Consider the following 19,242-nt stretch of genomic DNA (forward strand, 5'->3'; position numbering starts at 1 on the left):
AATTAAATTGATGTTTTATGCAATCATTTGATTGCCAGAAAAATTAACGTACAAAAAATGGGTTAGGGTCTTACATTTTATGGGTAACCCTAACACATAAAACGGGAAAAAATGGAATCCAGAAAAGTTAAAATGAGAGAAGAAAAAAAATGGGATTTGGAAAAAAATAAAAAGGGTTTCATAGGGCCCTACATTGTCCGATTCAGAGAAGGATGCCTGTCCTTCACTAATAACGGCTCAGGTGAGGCACACACCTGTGTGATGGTCGAGTCCTTCTCTGAGATCTCCTGTTTGTACCGTGAGGAGGCTTTCTTGTGCTCCTGAGAGAGTTCAAAATACTGCTCCTCCTGCAGCGCGCGGGCCAACTGCTCCGACTCGGCCTTCGTCATGGTCAGGTCCAACTGAGCAGAGAGTGACTCCCTACAAAAAAAAAAAGGAGACGCAGTTCACAAGATGACATTCAATATAAATTCTGAACAGCATTTCAAAGTCACAAGATACTCTACAGTTCTTTATACATTTTTTTTAAAGCAGCCCTTTTGCAAATGCTACTCATTGATGAAAAGGACTTTTACTTCTCTGAGTACAGGTCTTGGACTTTTCTGAGAGCCTCTTGAGTTTGTCGATTCTTCTCCTCTATCTCCTCCTTTAGCTCCTTCACCTGAGTTTTATAGAGTGTCTGAAAACAAGACAAAAACAGCTTGTAATAAATGACGTGACTGCTAGTGATGTCCCAATGAGGAATTGTTCATATCAGTATATACACTTGCGACAAAACTAGTATTACTGGTAACCCTGAGGGGGGCTTTGGATGCTTTCTGTTTCGCTTTCCAGTTAGCGATTTTGGTGTACAGCAAAAGTCAAAATGAAGACAAAAATACAATTAAAACTAAATTCACTGTTGATGAAAGTGCTTGCATGTTTTATTGCCAAGAAAACCAACACATCCACCTTCTCTGGTTTAAGAAGCAGTCTTTTATTATCAAAAACTTTTACTTTTACTACTTTTAACTGTCCTGAGCACGTTCTCAACAGCAGGCGGCGGCTTCTTCTTGCTTTACGGCAGATCGCAGACTTATAAATGCATTACCGCCACCTATCTCTCAAATGGACCATTGACACTCTATCTACAATCTCAATTAGGAGTGTCAATGGTCCATTTGAGAGATAGATGACGGTAATGCACTTATAAGTCTGCGATCTGCCGTAAAGCAAGAAGAAGCCGCCGCCTGCTGTTGAGAACGTGCTCAGGACAGTTGGACATTGCGGTGAATCAGAGGTAAAAAACTATATAAATACAGTTCAGTTTCTTGCACAGACCGATCGTTTCGTGTCTTTACACATCAATGTATCATCACGAGCCACAGGGTTTAATTTGGTTTTGTGTGTGTATGTTTTTTTGACTCTCAAAGCTGTGATTCCCATTCACTTCCATTATAGGCCCTTTCGCACCGCTTCAGTTCCAGAACTCAACGTACGGTACTAAAGTACTGGGACGATTTTGCGCAAACTATTTCCCAGAACCATTTAAAGGGTTGCATTCGCACCGAGAGTATGTACTAAGAAGTGACATAAGCCGGTCGACAGCGACAGCGGACACTTCAGCGTCCGTCCATCTATCACTGTTCTCCATACTTGCGAAATAAGTTGACATGCTTACAGTATATTTACACGGTGTTTTAAATCATGGCGGGTGAGGGCGTTTTCATACACGTTTGGCCAATCGGTGCGAACATGCCGAAAAGTGGGTAGTTCCACAATTAGTTCTGGTACTATGAAAAGGTTCCTGCGGTGCGAAAGGCCCTATTATGACTGACAGACTGCAATGGTTTGAGTTAAAAATCTTCGTTTGTGTTCTACTGAAGAAACAAAGTCACCTACATCTTGGATGCATTGGGGGTAAGCAGATACACATCTCATTTTCATTTTTAGGTGAACTATCCCTTTAACTATTATAGAAATTAATGCAGTTTTTTAATTCACATTAAAAAAAAAGTCATGGCTTTAGTCAACGTGACTAAATAACCTGCTCAGAAGAAAGAAAGAAGAAAATATCTTTGCATAGCATCTCAAATATCGATCTAGTCATTAAGAGATGCTGAAAAGTCATCAAAAAGATTTGCTACAATTACCTCCCAGAACTGCCTGACACACAATCCTTCCCAAACATAAGGCATCTGACTCTGACTGCTTGCAAACTGTGTGGTTTGTCTGCTCTAAGCTGCAAGAAATGTATTACATTCAAAAAAGAAGCCGCAGTTTCTGTACTGTCTCTACAATTACAATACATTTTAAGGGAAGCGTAACTTTCTCTGCAAACTGTGTTTTTCAGGTTTCCGATTTTCACACAAATTAAATTTGCAACTTGGATGGAAATTTGTCTCCTGTGAACCAAGCCTCGATCCCATTAAACTTTATAGAACTTGATGCATTACGCAAGATGCCTGGAAAAGGCAAGAAAAGCATTGCTAAAGACCTGAGTGTTATCAGTTGTTCAAAGCGCTTAATGTGTTTTTTTCACCATGAGGAAAAGCGCAAGTATGATCTGTGATACTCACTGAGAAATACTGCTCAGCCTCCAGCTGGTCTTGAAGTTCTCTCATCTGACCCTCATTTCCTCGGTACTGCCTGAGAAGATACATTTCTATCAGCAACAGTCAGATTCACACACGATATTCATTCAAACTTCACAACTCAAGCACAATATACAAATGAACATTAAAATGTTCACTTTCTAGGCCCATTATAACAGCATAGAAAACTTGTGATGAATCAAGTAATTATATTTTGATGAAAGATTACAAAGACAAACTTATTTCTAATTTTCAAATAATGTGCATTGCTCACAATACAGTCAGGAACCTGCATGATATCAATAGGGTAATGATTTCATGTTGACTTTAAAGTAAAGGACACAAAGCTAGACATTCTGTCGAAAGGTCTCAGGAGGAGAGGTGAAGGATTAACCGGCTGTGGTTTGGACGGAGGCTGATCCGCAATCCACTCATGTAAATATTGGCAGCCAACAGTTTTGGCCAGGTTTACACATAATCTGCAATAATCGCTATTTCCACAATAGAAAAGCATTTCAGATATTCAGTGATTTAATAGCTCTTGTGAGTAAGGCTCAGAGCCAAGGGAATGATGTTATAAGGTCAGTGTTACAAATGAGGTCCAATGTAACCAATTGAAATGCTTGTACTGAAAAATAGTAGGCCTGCCAATTTAGTGCAATTAATTATGGAAAAATTACCCTGTGCCGCACAGACCTGTACTTCATCTTACACTGCATGCATTTGCTGAAGATCATGATGCAGGATGACAGACTGTGTGATGAAGCCTATGAGAATACAGTTATACGCCTCTAAAATTCAAGATATGAGGGCCAAAAATGCACCTGTATGGGTTTTTGTCTTATATTTATACCATATGATTTAGTTTAGCAATATCACATGAGCAAGAGTGCCGTTTTTCCTGAATATCTGCATGACTGCAAATGATTTATTTCAATAGTTCAATAAACAAGTTAATATGGTGTTACATTTTTCAGTCAGTATTGTCTGTTTTGCTCAGTTTTACCAATGGAAATAGTTCCAATCAAAGCCTCAGCAGAACTGCTGTGCATCTCTCAGCAACACACAGCAGTTTCTCGTTATTGAACAAATCCACGTTTCTGAAAGAATGATTCAGTGACTCGCTCATAAAGAAAGCTACTTTGTTTTGTTTCTGGATGAATCAGCCATTTGAACGAATCGGTTGAATGAATGACTCACTCACTTACGGGCAGTTTTATTTTCATATTTAGAGTATCATTTAATTTTTTTTTAATCATTGCATATTTCAATGTTAATTGTTAAAAGAAAAACAACAGCTATTTATTATCATTATTTATGCAATGCGGAATCAAAATACTTTTTTCTAAAGCTACTTTTTTGTAATGTCTATTATTCAGTGATTTCTCATTTAACACGATAATGACTTTGAATGCTCTCTTTTGGAGTAATTTCTCAACCAAAATTGACGTGCAATTGATTTGCAGTTAATTTAATGAATTAACCGGCACATTATGTAATTAATTAGATTGAAAATTTGAATCCCTTGACAGCCTTAAATATAGAAAAGAAAGGTTAAGGGATGATTATTTGCAACCTGTTTAGAAGCTAGACAATTTGTATTGGTTAGACTTTTATTAAAAAAAAATAAAATAATGGAAGATGAATTTGTACACTATTCATATTTTGAGGGCAGGAGAGAGAATGGAACGTACTTGGTGAGCTGTGCCAGCTGGAACTCAACGGAGCGCTTGTTCTCGAGGGCCGCGTTGATCTCCTGTTTGAGTTGCTTCTCTGATCCTTTCAGACGTTCGGCCTCCATCGTCCAGTTTTTCAGCTCGTTCTGGGCCAGCACGCGCTTCCCGGACTCCTGCTCCAACTGCACCCGCAGCTCCTTCACCTGGTAGGGTGGAGAAAAGAAGAAAGATACTGAACTTGTAATGCTAAAACCCCTTCAGCAGTCTGTAATCTTGTCAAGCCAAGCTTTCTGGCCTTAACTGAGGTGTGTGTGGTTCACCCTCACCTCTTCCTCCAGCCTCTCCTTCTGATTCATCAGCTGCTCCATCTTCTGTACAGACTGCTTGAGATCAAACTCCAGCATGGAGCACTGCTTCTCCACCTCCACCACCCTGCTCTCCGCTCGCATCCGCAGCGTGTTCTCTTCCGACACCTTCTGCTCCACCGCTAGACAGAGGAGAGGTTTTGTTATTTTAAGAGAAAGAATGAACACCAGTTGATCGATATACCTGCATTTCTAAATCATCTGAATCGAGAACTTCTGCTTGCCTTAATGAAGCGTGTTAGAGCCATTTCTGTTGCTCTTTGTATTTTGACACAAGTAATAATTATAATTATATATTTGTCACAATTTTGCCAATTAATCATAGTTTTCAGTCATGTGACTGGCGCAGATTTAGAGGTGAAAACATCCATAGAAGCGCAACACAGACCTGTCAAGTTTCCGTTTCTTTCAAGCCAGTTTTCAAGTTTTGTTTTCAAGCCAAAGAAGAAAATCAAAGATATGTGATCGAACTGCACCTGCAGTATTTCAATCACTAAAAACAGCGAGACATTCTCAAATGCTTACAACACGTATTAAAGCGATAATTCAGCCAAAGCTGTAAGACCTTCGTTCATCTCCAGAACACAAATTAAGACTTTTTGGATATATAGGCAAGCAGACAGGTCCAGAATATGAATGCATCTTAACGCATTAAACCATATGAAGCATTTTCTATATAATGGTTTTCTATGGGAAAACGTGCAATTTAGCATGTCGCGTTCATATTCTGGATGAATCTGTTCACCTGTAAATAGAATGCATCATCAATAAGGTGTGTACTGAATTTGGTCTTTTAATAACACTGACTTCTCTACATTAGGTAGTGGAGGAAAGTGTTGTTTTGCCCTCCGTGCCGACGTTCCTAAAAGGGTGTGACGTCACATGAAAACTATGAATTGCATTTTTGTCACAGGTTATTGTTCTTTAATTATTTTGATATTAAATAGAATTGAATGTTAATGTACTCTTTTTGGTGTGACTCATTTGGACACGCCCTTCTTTGTAGCCTGACTTCCTGTGATTAGATGGCGACCTGTAATGGCAATGTGTGTGTTTGGGGTGTAGCAAATTTCTTCTTTAACCACACTTTAATTCTGTGTGCTTTGAAGAATTAATCACCTGGATCCAGGGAGCCACTAAAAATATATTTGAATGGAATTGAGGATAAGTCACTATAAAGTGGCAGAAGCAAGATTTTATTGAAATGGTCTGAGAATTCTTGCTGAGCACAGAAACACACAAGCTAACGATGATTAATTTCACTTTTCAAGTACTCTTTCTCCCACTCCATTAGTTTCCGTCTCCTATCTAATTTTATAAAATCACTGCTATAATACTATATTTGTAATATTGCATATTTCCTGATTCACACAAGAAGACTTTTTACTGGAGGAAGTATTATTACGGATTTTGGAAGCTTATTTTGTCCAGAAGTGATGGATCAGACTTGAAATGCCTTAATAACGGATTTGTTTCTTACAAACGTGCACCTTTTCACATTTCACAAGATGTTGGACTATAGTGGTGTGGATTATTGTGATGTTTTTATCAGCTGTTTGGACTCTCATTCTGACGGCACCCATTCACTGCAGACGATCCATTGGTGAGCAAGTGATGCAATGCTACATTTCTCCAAAGCTGATGAAGAAACAAACTCATCCTAATCTTGGCTGGCCAGGGGGTGAGCACATTTTTAGCCAATTTTCATTTTTGGGTGAACTGTTCCTGTAAATACGATATCAGCATCAAAGAATTCCTACAGTCTAATTACACCACAGGGAGTACTTTCACTGAACTTTCTGATAGCATCATAATGTCGCTATTAAAAGAAATTCTGCTGTTCCATATGCATAAGTGTGAAATCTTAGAGGCGGTGTCTGGGCACGCAGTTAGATGGTCGCGGCACGTATCGCACGCAAACATACTGTGCATAGCAGCTGACTTGGTCTCTTCAATAGACTCGTATTTGTCTGTGAGTTGAGCCTTCGTGATGCGATGCTCTGTCAACTCCTGATCCAGCCGCTGCTGTAGAGTCTTCAGCTTGTAGTTCAGGTCGATTTCCAGACTGTTCTTCTCCTAAAACAGCAGAGCACATCGAAACACTGGTTACACAATTACTTTACACAGCCACTTTAAAAACACAGTGAATCATAACAGGAGATGGATTGGAAATAACTCGGGTTGGCAAGTGATTAGATACTAGTTTACTACACTATACCAGCTTCATTGTTTTATATTTATGTATTATAGATATACCTTTGAAACAGTGAGACATGTTAAATCCTCACAGTGCTGCCCAGATTTCCATTCAGTGTGCCTTGCTGTAAATGACTAGTTCAGTTCCTGAAATGCTAGTAGGCGCAAACTGATATGTCTTTTTTTTTTTTATTGCATTAACTTTCATACACTGTGAGAAAAATCTGAAAAGAAAAAAAAAAATGTACCTACAGGTGCCTACCTTTACAAGGACTACCCTAAATTGGTCATGTAATTTATGCTCATGTAAACTGACGCAAAATAGTCAAAAAGCAAAAATTCTTAATGGTTCACAATAGACTGCAATTATGTAAAATATACAAAAAAAAAATGCACATTTTTAATATAACAATAAAAATAGTACCTTCTCAAGAACGTTACATCTGTCCTGCACTTGCACTATAAAGTGGCAGAAGCAAGATTTTATTTAAATGGTCTGAGAATTCTTGCTGAGCACAGAAACACACAAGCTAACGATGATTAATTTCACTTTTCAAGTACTCTTTCTCCCACTCCATTAGTTTCCGTCTCCTATCTAATCTTATAAAATCACTGCTATAATACTATATTTGTAATATTGCATATTTCCTGATTCACACAAGAAGACTTTTTACTGGAGGAAGTATTATTACGGATTTTGGAAGCTTATTTTGTCCAGAAGTGATGGATCAGACTTGAAATGCCTTAATAACGGATTTGTTTCTTACAAACGTGCACCTTTTCACATTTCACAAGATGTTGGACTATAGTGGTGTGGATTATTGTGATGTTTTTATCAGCTGTTTGGACTCTCATTCTGACGGCACCCATTCACTGCAGACGATCCATTGGTGAGCAAGTGATGCAATGCTACATTTCTCCAAAGCTGATGAAGAAACAAACTCATCCTAATCTTGGCTGGCCAGGGGGTGAGCACATTTTTAGCCAATTTTCATTTTTGGGTGAACTGTTCCTGTAAATACGATATCAGCATCAAAGAATTCCTACAGTCTAATTACACCACAGGGAGTACTTTCACTGAACTTTCTGATAGCATCATAATGTCGCTATTAAAAGAAATTCTGCTGTTCCATATGCATAAGTGTGACATCTTAGAGGCGGTGTCTGGGCACGCAGTTAGATGGTCGCGGCACGTATCGCACGCAAACATACTGTGCATAGCAGCTGACTTGGTCTCTTCAATAGACTCGTATTTGTCTGTGAGTTGAGCCTTCGTGATGCGATGCTCTGTCAACTCCTGATCCAGCCGCTGCTGTAGAGTCTTCAGCTTGTAGTTCAGGTCGATTTCCAGACTGTTCTTCTCCTAAAACAGCAGAGCACATCGAAACACTGGTTACACAATTACTTTACACAGCCACTTTAAAAACACAGTGAATCATAACAGGAGATGGATTGGAAATAACTCGGGTTGGCAAGTGATTAGATACTAGTTTACTACACTATACCAGCTTCATTGTTTTATATTTATGTATTATAGATATACCTTTGAAACAGTGAGACATGTTAAATCCTCACAGTGCTGCCCAGATTTCCATTCAGTGTGCCTTGCTGTAAATGACTAGTTCAGTTCCTGAAATGCTAGTAGGCGCAAACTGATATGTCTTTTTTTTTTTTATTGCATTAACTTTCATACACTGTGAGAAAAATCTGAAAAGAAAAAAAAAATGTACCTACAGGTGCCTACCTTTACAAGGACTACCCTAAATTGGTAATGTAATTTATGCTCATGTAAACTGACGCAAAATAGTCAAAAAGCAAAAATTCTTAATGGTTCACAATAGACTGCAATTATGTAAAATATACAAAAAAAATATGCACATTTTTAATATAACAATAAAAATAGTACCTTCTCAAGAACGTTACATCTGTCCTGCACTTGTTTCCTCTCTAGCTCCACTTTAGACAGATTGTGCTTCAAGTTCTTGTTGTCCTCCTGTAGACCTGTGATACGAGCTTCAAAGAGACAAAGAACAGACTTACATTACATTGGATTATCACAATATTTTCAATGGGAATGTTTGGAAATTTTAAATTTAGTATTTCCTACTGGCACACTAAAGCAATATATGAAAATGTAAAAAAATGAAATGAAAAACGAATATACATATTTATATACATTTTTTTCACATTTTATGTTGCATCCTAGGGGCCTTTGCTTTTCTAAATAAACGTGCTAGGTGGACATGTGACCGCTGTGCTCGCGTCTTCTGCAGCGTGAATGGCCCCTTATGCTTTTTTTAACCTCAATCTACAATCCATTCCCCAAAACAACAAAGCAAAAAACTGATTTGCAGATTTAAAATAAAACTGAAACATCACATTGACAAGTATTCAGATCCTTTGCTACGGTATTTGAAATTGAGCTCAGGTGCATCCCATTTCTCTGGATCATTTTGAGAGGTTTCTACGCTTTGTTTGGAGTAGATCTGTGGTACATTAGAATGACTGTACATGATTTGGAAATGCACATACCGGTTTATGTAAGGTCTAACAGCTAAAAACGCATAGAGTAAAAAACTAGTCAAATCAAACATGCATGGCTCAGAAACAGGACTGTATCGATCTAAGGTTTCAGATCTGAGGAAGGCTACTAAAGAAAAAAAAATTAATGCAATAGGTCCCGAGAGCACAGGGGCCTTCATAATTCTTAAATAAGGCTCTTCCTAGAGCTGGCCGTCCAGCCAATCTGAGCAATCAGAGAAGAATGGCGTTGGAAAAGAAAGATGAGCAAAAACCTGATCGCCATCAGTGGAGATGCAAGAAATGTCCAGGACAACCATCCCTGCAATTCTTCACCGAACAGGCTTTATGGCAGTGTGGCCACATGAAAGCTTCTCCTCAAATCAGTCAAATCAGGGAAAGCCCTCTCTTACCTTGCAGTTCTCTGATCTCCTCTGAGCCCTGGCTGCAGGTTCGCCTCTCTGTGTCCAGCGTGGTCTGCAACTGGAGCAGCTCTTTTTCCAGCTGTTGTTTGACGTTCTCTGCGGCACGGCTCTTTTCCTGCAGCTCGCGATTCACACTCTCCAGCTGGCTCATGGACTTCGCCATCTCTGTGTGGCTCTTCCTCAAACGCACCACCGTGTCAGACTCGGCCCGCAGAAGATCGTTGGCTTCCCTCAGCTGTGAGAACAAGGTTGTGTGAGATGGTGATTCTTAATTGTCATGTGGCGCATGATACACACACATACATACTCATACACAATGTCAATAATATACAATACATAATATAATATTCGTATGAGTACTTGTATATATTTGAGTACTTATATATTGCATATATTAAATATACATCACCTCCTCGTCTAATTCTTAAAATATTTATAAGAGAAGCTTACTTGGTTCTGCAGCTGGGCGACTTTTTCATTGTTTTGACTCATTTTTCTCGAGTCTTCCAGCTGCTCCTTCAAAGTAGACACTAGAAAAAAGGAAATTAAAAAAAAATTTTTTTTTCAGAAATAAAAGATTTAATATGGGGGGATGCTTCATCTTTTCTTATAACATGTTAACAGAGCTGTGCATGTGTGCATTATAATGACCGACATGGCACTTGGCTGAATGATATTCATGTTATGGCCATGGTCCTGTTTCCATTAGCTCATTTACAGACAGACATAAATTCGAAACACAGGTCTGGCTGCTCTTTGCTGGTTTACTCGGATCTCACAGTGTTCTCATCCGAGAGTGTCAGTACAGTCACAGATCGATAATATTGTCTGTGCTTGTCTGTTCTGATGGTTACTCTGAGCAAAGTTTCATTACCTGCTTTCTAGAATATATATACTGGAATGAGACACTGAATCCTCACCCTCATTCTCCAGATTTTTTCGTTTTTCAGCCTCCTGTTCCGCCTTTCTCTGATGTTCTGTTGCTCGGTGCTGGATCATGATCTTGTCTTTCTCCAGTAAAGACATGTTAGTCTCCATACTCTTCCTTAGGTTACTCTAAATCATGTCAGGACAACAGAATAACAAGAAACTGAGAATTAACATACTAAAAACAACTTAAGTTTTAACAGATGTTTTACTTTAATTACTGTATCTATTAGAGCCTTGTATACAAAATACATACCCTCTGTAATGATTTACATTCATGCTTTAGAGATTAAATGATTTCACTCACCTCCTCGCCTAACTCTTTCATTATCTTGTCTAGCTTTGTATTGGATGCCCTGAGGGGTAAACGAATCAAAGAACAGATTTCAAAGGCCTGATTTTATAGTGAGAAAATGTGGATGGATGGATCTACAGTACATATGGATAGCTGAATGAAGAGTTTGATTTGAGATGGATGATGGATGGATTTTCGAAAGACTGTTGTATTGTGGCTGGATGGGTGAAGGGTTTGGTTTGGGTGGATGTATGGTATATGGATGAGGTGTTTGTTTTGAATATGGTGCTTGGTGATGGATGGATGAATGGTTGAGGTGTTTGATTGGTTTTGGATGGATGGATGACATGTTTGATTGGTTTGGATAGGGTGTTTTTTCATGGATTGATAGATGGATGCATGATATATGGATGAGGTGTTTGGTTTGAACAGAGTGTTTGGTGATGGACGGATAAGTTGTTTGATTGGTTTTGGATGGATGGGGTGTTTGATTGGTTTTGAATAGATGGATGTGGTGTAAGTATGGTTTGGATGGTGTGTTTTCTGATGGATTGTTGGATGGATGAATTGTTTGATTGGTTTTGGATAGATAGATGAATGAGGAGTTTGATTGGTTTTAGATGGATGGATGGATGAGGTGTTTGGTTTTGGATGGATGGATGAATTGTTTGGTTTGGATAGGGTGTTTGGTCATGGACTGATGGATGGATAAGTTGTTTGATTGGTTTTGGATGGATGGGGTGTTTGACTGGTTTTGAATAGATGGATGTGGTGTTAGTATGGTTTGGATGGTGTGTTTGCTGATGGATTGTTGGATGGATGAGGTGTTTGATTGGTGATGGATGGATGGATGAATTGCTTGATTGATTTTGGATGGATGGATGAATTGTTTGATTGTTTTGGAAAGATAGATGAATGAGGAGCTTGATTGGTTTTGGATGGATGGATGGATGAGGTGTTTGGTTTTGGATGGATGGATGAATTGTTTGGTTTGGAATAGGGGGTTTTGTGATGGACTGATGGATGTATGAGGTTTTTGATTGGTTTTTGATATGGTTTTTGGTAATGGATTGATGGATGAATGGTTGAGGTGTTTGATTGGTTTTGGATGGATGGATGACATGTTTGATTGGTTTGGATAGGGTGTTTTTTCATGGATTGATAGATGGATGCATGATATATGGATGAGGTGTTTGGTTTGAACAGAGTGTTTGGTGATGGACGGATAAGTTGTTTGATTGGTTTTGGATGGATGGGGTGTTTGATTGGTTTTGAATAGATGGATGTGGTGTAAGTATGGTTTGGATGGTGTGTTTTCTGATGGATTGTTGGATGGATGAATTGTTTGATTGGTTTTGGATAGATAGATGAATGAGGAGTTTGATTGGTTTTAGATGGATGGATGGATGAGGTGTTTGGTTTTGGATGGATGGATGAATTGTTTGGTTTGGATAGGGTGTTTGGTCATGGACTGATGGATGGATAAGTTGTTTGATTGGTTTTGGATGGATGGGGTGTTTGACTGGTTTTGAATAGATGGATGTGGTGTTAGTATGGTTTGGATGGTGTGTTTTCTGATGGATTGTTGGATGGATGAGGTGTTTGATTGGTGATGGATGGATGGATGAATTGCTTGATTGATTTTGGATGGATGGATGAATTGTTTGATTGTTTTGGAAAGATAGATGAATGAGGAGTTTGATTGGTTTTGGATGGATGGATGGATGAGGTGTTTGGTTTTGGATGGATGGATGAATTGTTTGGTTTGGATAGGGGGTTTTGTGATGGACAGATGAGGTTTTTGATTGGTTTTGGATAGATAGATGAATGAGAAGTTTGATTGGTTTTGGATGGATGGATGGATGAGGTGTTTGGTTTGGATAGGGGGTTTTGTGATGGACTGATGGATGTATGAGGTTTTTGATTGGTTTTTGATATGGTTTTTGGTAATGGATTGATGGATGAGGTGTTTGGTTTGGATAGGGTGTTTGGTGTTGGATGGATGGATGAAGTGTTTGATTGGTTTTGGATATGGTTTTTGATAATGGATTGATGGATGGATGGATGTATGGATGAGGTGTTTGGTTTGGATAGGGTGTAAGGTGATGGATGGACACTGATGGATTGTTGGATGGATGAATTGTTTGATTGGTTTTGGATAGATAGATGAATGAGAAGTTTGATTGGTTTTGGATGGATGGATGGATGAGGTGTTTGGTTTTGGATGGATGGATGAATTGTTTGGTTTGGAATAGGGGGTTTTGTGATGGACTGATGGATGTATGAGGTTTTTGATTGGTTTTTGGTAATGGATTGATGGATGAGGTGTTTGGTTTGGATAGGGTGTTTGGTGTTGGATGGATGGATGAAGTGTTTGATTGTTTTTGGATATGGTTTTTGATAATGGATTGATGGATGGATGGATGTATGGATGAATTGTTTGATTGGATTGGGTAGGGTCTTTGGTGAAGGATTGATGGATGGATGAGGTGTTTGACTGGCTCTGGATGAATGGATGAGGTGTTTGTGTTGGATCTGAATGGATGAGGTGCTTGACTGGTTTTGAAGGACAGATGGATGGTTAGATAAGGTGTTTGGGTGGATGTGCAAACAGACAGATAAACACCTGCACTTCTGTTCCATCTCATCTCTCAGCTGCATCTCACTGTGAAGTTGTTCTTCTAGCTGATAAATTCTCTTCTGAAGATTCTCCAACTAAGAGATAAGAGAAACACAATCAGTCATCCTTGCGGTTTAAGAAACAGACTCAGTATAATGATGCCATGAAACTCTCTATTTTAAAGTCTCCGTTTGGAGTTTCTCACATGACTCTTATCTTCCTTTGTCGAGCTGCGTTTGTCACTTGTCTTTATAGCTGGTTCCCGAGGAAACCTGACAGAGAGTCAATAATTGATTAATTTAACACAAACATTTGGCTCTAAGCTCAGACTGCCTGTTCTGAATCTCAGTACTCACTGGTAGTAGGTAAAGCCCACAAACGGAAGCTGGTTGCCTACAAATGCTTTAGGAATGGGGAATGTCTCCTCCTCCCCTCGATCCTCCTCAATGTCGTCAAAGTTGCTTGTGTCTACATCACTGCTTAACTCCGGCACCACTGGGGCAGCCACTACATGCAACAATACAGTAATGCATTTTAATGAGAATGAACAAATAATGTTTCAAGTATAAAAATGTCAAGGCAGGTACAATTTCAGTTCAGTTGTTGTTGTTGGTATATTGATGTATCTTCTCAGAATTAGATGGACAGACTGCAAAATGAACAGCAAATCACTGAGGACTAAAGAAGCATGTTTGCAACACTTAATTTGTTATTTCACAACAGTGATGAAATTTGCCAAACTAACACAGTACTGTAAAGCTCCTCAAAGACTTGTGACAGCACATCAAACTAAATATAAAGCCACTGGGGTCCGGTGTTGTTTTGGACCCCTTTGACTTGCATTGTTTGGCCAAAAACAGGTTCTTCAAAACTCCATTTTTGTGGAACTCATGAAATGCTCCGATAAATGCCAGTTTTACCAGTATACAGTATACAGTATACAGTATACATATACAGATGTTTTCAAAGACAAAAGACATAAATTTAATTCTAAATTGGATTTCATAATTAAGCTGGCACATTTGAGGTTCAGAAGCTCAGCTCACTCTCTCTGATGTTCTCCCATGCCCACTGGTCATTCTTGAAAAAACTATGTCGCTTGATTTCGTCGACTCCATTGCGTCCTAACCGCACCTCCCTGGTGAGAGGAGATGAGATTAGCACAATGTATTTTGAGTAAACAAGCTTTAGTTCACTTCTTGATATGCAACAGAACAGTGATGAAAACATGTACTCCAGCAAACAGATCCAGAGTGAGTTTTAAATCATAAGCTCCTGAAAAAGTATCGTTAACAGAGAGATGCCCTTATCAAATTATCATCTGATGTTTTCAGAAGGATATGAAAGCACTGATCTTAATTGTAATCTTTATGCTTGACCTAACCCAATTCTAGGATTTGTAGCTATTAATATTCCTTCTTAAGTTGAGTTAAAATGCAGAAATTAGTGGTGAAATGAGAGGTACCAAGTATTTTTAATATTGAGACAAAAGACATAAATTTAATTCTAAATTGGATTTCATAATTAAGCTGGCACATTTGAGGTTCAGAAGCTCAGCTCACTCTCTCTGATGTTCTCCCATGCCCACTGGTCATTCTTGAAAAAACTATGTCGCTTGATTTCGTCGACTCCATTGCGTCCTAACCGCACCTCCCTGGTGAGAGGAGATGAGATTAGCACAATGTATTTTGAGTAAACAAGCTTTAGTTCACTTCTTGATATGCAACAGAACAGTGATGAAAACATGTACTCCAGCAAACAGATCCAGAGTGAGTTTTGAATCATAAGCTCCTGAAAAAGTATCGTTAACAGAGAGATGCCCTTATCAAATTATCATCTGATGTTTTCAGAAGGATATGAAAGCACTGATCTTAATTGTAATCTTTATGCTTGACCTAACCCAATTCTAGGATTTGTAGCTATTAATATTCCTTCTTAAGTTGAGTTAAAATGCAGAAATTAGTGGTGAAATGAGAGGTACCAAGTATTAAAATAACATTCACTTAGAATCACTTAGAAGTGCTCACAATAAGCCTAATTGTTTTGGGGTATTGTTCTGCAGCACAAATGTGAGGGTCAGACTACACACTGGTGTTTAATACTTCAGGTAAGGTGTTTGTTTAAATCCCTAACCTCTAGTGTGTGCAACAGTAGTATAGATGATTGCGTCAGCTGTCAAAACTATAAACTGGTCATTCTACGAATTTTTTCAATGGTTGATATATTAATCTTCTGCAGTTGAAATGTGTTTTTTGTATGCAAACCTGTCGGTGAGGAAAGCACAGATGAGGCTTTTTGCATCCTTTGAGATGTCGCTGTCATCGGGGAAGGTCAGGGCATTCTTGTGATTCATGATCTTGCTGTAGGTGCCCACCAGAGAGTCAGCGTAAAACGGCGTGTCACCTAAGGATACAAATGCATAATCACATAGCAGAACGTGTAAACGGTAAAACACAGTGCTGATTTACTGGTAATCTTCTGACTGTTTGTAAGAAGGAACAGGAAGCACTCTGGTTGCACTGATGCTGAAACTCACCGACGAGCATCTCATACAGGAAGACCCCCACAGACCACCAGTCACACTCTTGGCCATAGTAACCGTCTCCTCCCTGCGACTTCAGTACCTCGGGAGAAATATAGTCGGGAGTTCCTACTGCTGTGTCACATCGTACCATTCCATCCTGAGAGCGGGAAAAACAAAAGAACAGAGTCTAAAGCAGAACTGAAAGAACACTAAATGTGTCTGAAGAAATGGTTCAGGTTTGTTCGGTTTGTCGGCTTTAACAGTGCAAGTGTTTCTCGCATTTGCAACTAAAAATAGTGAACTGTAAAATGTATTTAAGAGCATGCGTGCAAAAAAAGTTAAAAGTCTAAAATAAAGCAGACGTCCTACGTCATCCGCCGAAAAGGCATTCTATTGTGAATGCGCGTACGATAGTTAGCAGTTTATAAAGTTTTAAATATAGATATTTTTCTTACAAAAACGCATCGATTCGCTTCAGGAGGCCTTTATTCACCCCCCCCCCGAAACCGTGTGGGACACTGTTTATTATGGATGGATGTGCTTTATTGGACTTCTTTTGGACTACTGAAAAATAACACCCATTCACTGCTATTATAAAGCTTGGAAGAGCAAGAATATTTTTTTTATGTAACTCCGATTGGATTACACCTGGGATGGCTTGAGGGTGAGTAAATCATGGGCTAATTTTCAGTTTTGGGTGAACTATCCCTTTAAATCAAACATTGCACATGTTACAAGCGTGTAGCATCTTTTTTGGATCGATTCATGATTAAAATGCAGTGGTTGCCTCTAATTTCAAATGGCTATGAAAAATCAAGATCGGAGCATCAGTGAAGAACATGCAATGTTATTTTACATGTGATTATTCAATACCTGAACACCCACAAACATAAAAACCTAAAGCATCGTTTCATTTGTATCTTTCTATTGTTCTATATATTTAATTGTGCTCTGGCTTGTAATTTGTTCATTTGTTCTTATTTACTGACTGTTCACTTGTCTTTAATAATGTTTAAACTTTATATTTGTTAAGCTTGTAATTTTTGCTGTGTATTTTTTATTTTTTGGTATTTTTTGGTATCTAAAATTTTGATGTCACATAAGCTTATTTATTTGAATACAAGCTAACATGGGTCAAAAAACAATGATAACAGCAACTACTTTATTTGTATTTTTTGCCCTGCTATTAATTCAACAGAATGTATGCGAATACTACCAATATGGCGGCATAAATATCACTTTTATGACGTCATGAGCAATCCAGTTCTCGATTACAGATCAGTGGTCCCAGTGTTTTTTAGGCTTGTTTATAATTAAAAGTCCTGTGTTAAGCATAAAGTTTTTTTCCTGGTTATTATTGGTATATTGGTTACAGAGTAAACTCTCTGGCATTTAACCGAAAGTAAATTTTTGTAGTTTCTGTCTAGGCTGCCATGTCACAGAAAGGAAAGTCTAAGAACATTATTTAACTCGTATTATTAGATTTTACTGGTATCAGCACAATAATCTATTTATAGTTTATACAGTTGGAAGTAGTCCTATAAATAATTACATAATTATTAAAAACAGTCTGATGCAAAATATTTTAAAGCTTAGTGTACTTTTTGTATTCTAATAAATTACATTTATTTACATTTTGCTTGTGAATGTCTCCTTGTTGATTAGAGAGATTGAATAGCTCTAGATGACATAGATGTTTGTTACAGTTGTAATATTTTTTAGCAGTGGCGCTTTACGAGTTTAAGAGATTCTGTGGATGAGCGACATGTTAGACAGACAGCTGTTGCTTCATCCAGTACAAATGATAATGTGTATTATAATACATATTTCCAGTTATATTGACAATTATGAGAGTGGGCTATTCTCAGCTCATAGCAGAATAGAGAAGCTAAAAACATCAGAGTTTCTGAACGCTATAATTCTCAGTTTTTATTATTATATCATATGAAGAATGACGATTATTGTTACTTTGTCAAATATTTGCACACTGGAAAGTAGACACAACAACGTGAATGTGTTGCACTTCTTTACATGCTTACATTTCCCTTATTTTAATGACAAAATGTGATTAAAATATAAATTGCACAATTATTACAGTTATCTCAAATAATTGTGATGAAATCAAATAGCCACATTCAGATGATTAATTGGACTATCTTTAACAACAAATCTCAAGAGATTTACAGAAAGGTTTCAAATCGCTTTCCATTAGTATTATTCCCATTATGAAGTTAACTTTGCACATGTTTGGTTTTTGTCATTGAACAAGAATCATTTTATGCATTTTTGTGCCAGGTGTCAGCGTCACATTCAGCTTTTTTCCATAACTCATAGTGAGTATTGTAATTTTAAGACAACAAGTCCAGTTCAAATTAGTTTTACGCTTCTAAAAAAGAATCTCGAGTTACATTATGCTTTGCACCTGTACATTTACAGGGCTTCCTTGAGACCAACTAGTCATCCAGTGACTTTTATGAAAATGTGTAGTTTTGCACACCCCTAGTACCTTGTTCATTTTCATGCAGGTCCCAAAGTCTGCCAGCTTCAAGTGGCCTGCCTTGTCTAGCAACATGTTGTCAGGCTTTACATCCCTGAGACAAATGTTAAGCAAAAACACACACACATACACAAACACACAGGTTATTTTCAAAATTTCACACACCAGTAGAAACAATGAAAGGCTTGTTTAATGCATGAATGAGACCTGTGAATGAAGCCCATGGAGTGGATGCAGTCCAGTGCCAGCACAACCTCAGAAGTGTAGAAACGAGCCCACTTCTCAGGCACATCGTAGTTGCTCATTAGGTTGACCAGGTCTCCACCAGGCATATACTCCATCACCATGTAGAGGTAGCGGTTGTCCTGGAATGCATAAAACAGCTGGACGACAAAAAAATATAAAATTACATCATACTCAAGAATACAGCAAAATGTTTCAAGAAAAAAAAAATATATATATATATATATAAAAAAACTAAACACAATAAATGGCCACAAAAGCCATAGGATGGCTTTAGTTTTTAAATGTGGTTTTATATTAACGGCAACTAGACATTCACACCCATTCATGACAAATCACACAGCTGATTATAATTAATAATCATAACAAGATAAAACGTTT

The 19,242-nt window shown here is 38.1% G+C and overlaps 1 protein-coding gene across 1 annotated transcript in view; it reads right to left on the reverse strand.

The window, feature by feature from the left end:
• LOC107567877 (rho-associated protein kinase 1-like) overlaps window positions 1–19,004 on the reverse strand; it is a 29,316-nt gene extending 10,312 nt beyond the window's left edge. The window contains exons 1-19 of the mRNA XM_016253651.1: window positions 18,826–19,004; window positions 18,628–18,712; window positions 16,134–16,278; window positions 15,862–16,000; window positions 15,160–15,251; window positions 13,954–14,104; window positions 13,803–13,869; window positions 13,604–13,692; window positions 10,990–11,038; window positions 10,676–10,811; window positions 10,206–10,285; window positions 9,744–9,990; window positions 8,717–8,823; window positions 8,023–8,173; window positions 4,576–4,736; window positions 4,268–4,452; window positions 2,559–2,628; window positions 576–679; window positions 255–420 (exon numbers count right to left, since the gene is read on the reverse strand). Coding sequence (XP_016109137.1) covers window positions 255–420; window positions 576–679; window positions 2,559–2,628; window positions 4,268–4,452; window positions 4,576–4,736; window positions 8,023–8,173; window positions 8,717–8,823; window positions 9,744–9,990; window positions 10,206–10,285; window positions 10,676–10,811; window positions 10,990–11,038; window positions 13,604–13,692; window positions 13,803–13,869; window positions 13,954–14,104; window positions 15,160–15,251; window positions 15,862–16,000; window positions 16,134–16,278; window positions 18,628–18,712; window positions 18,826–18,965 — 2,364 coding nt within the window. The 5' untranslated portion in view covers window positions 18,966–19,004. The remainder of the gene's footprint in view (window positions 1–254; window positions 421–575; window positions 680–2,558; window positions 2,629–4,267; window positions 4,453–4,575; window positions 4,737–8,022; window positions 8,174–8,716; window positions 8,824–9,743; window positions 9,991–10,205; window positions 10,286–10,675; window positions 10,812–10,989; window positions 11,039–13,603; window positions 13,693–13,802; window positions 13,870–13,953; window positions 14,105–15,159; window positions 15,252–15,861; window positions 16,001–16,133; window positions 16,279–18,627; window positions 18,713–18,825) is intronic.
• Between the last annotated feature and the right edge of the window lie 238 nt (window positions 19,005–19,242).

Source organism: Sinocyclocheilus grahami, unplaced genomic scaffold, assembly GCF_001515645.1.
Source record: "Sinocyclocheilus grahami isolate Dianchi unplaced genomic scaffold, SAMN03320097.WGS_v1.1 scaffold1193.1, whole genome shotgun sequence".
NCBI classification, from domain to species: Eukaryota; Metazoa; Chordata; class Actinopteri; order Cypriniformes; family Cyprinidae; genus Sinocyclocheilus; species Sinocyclocheilus grahami.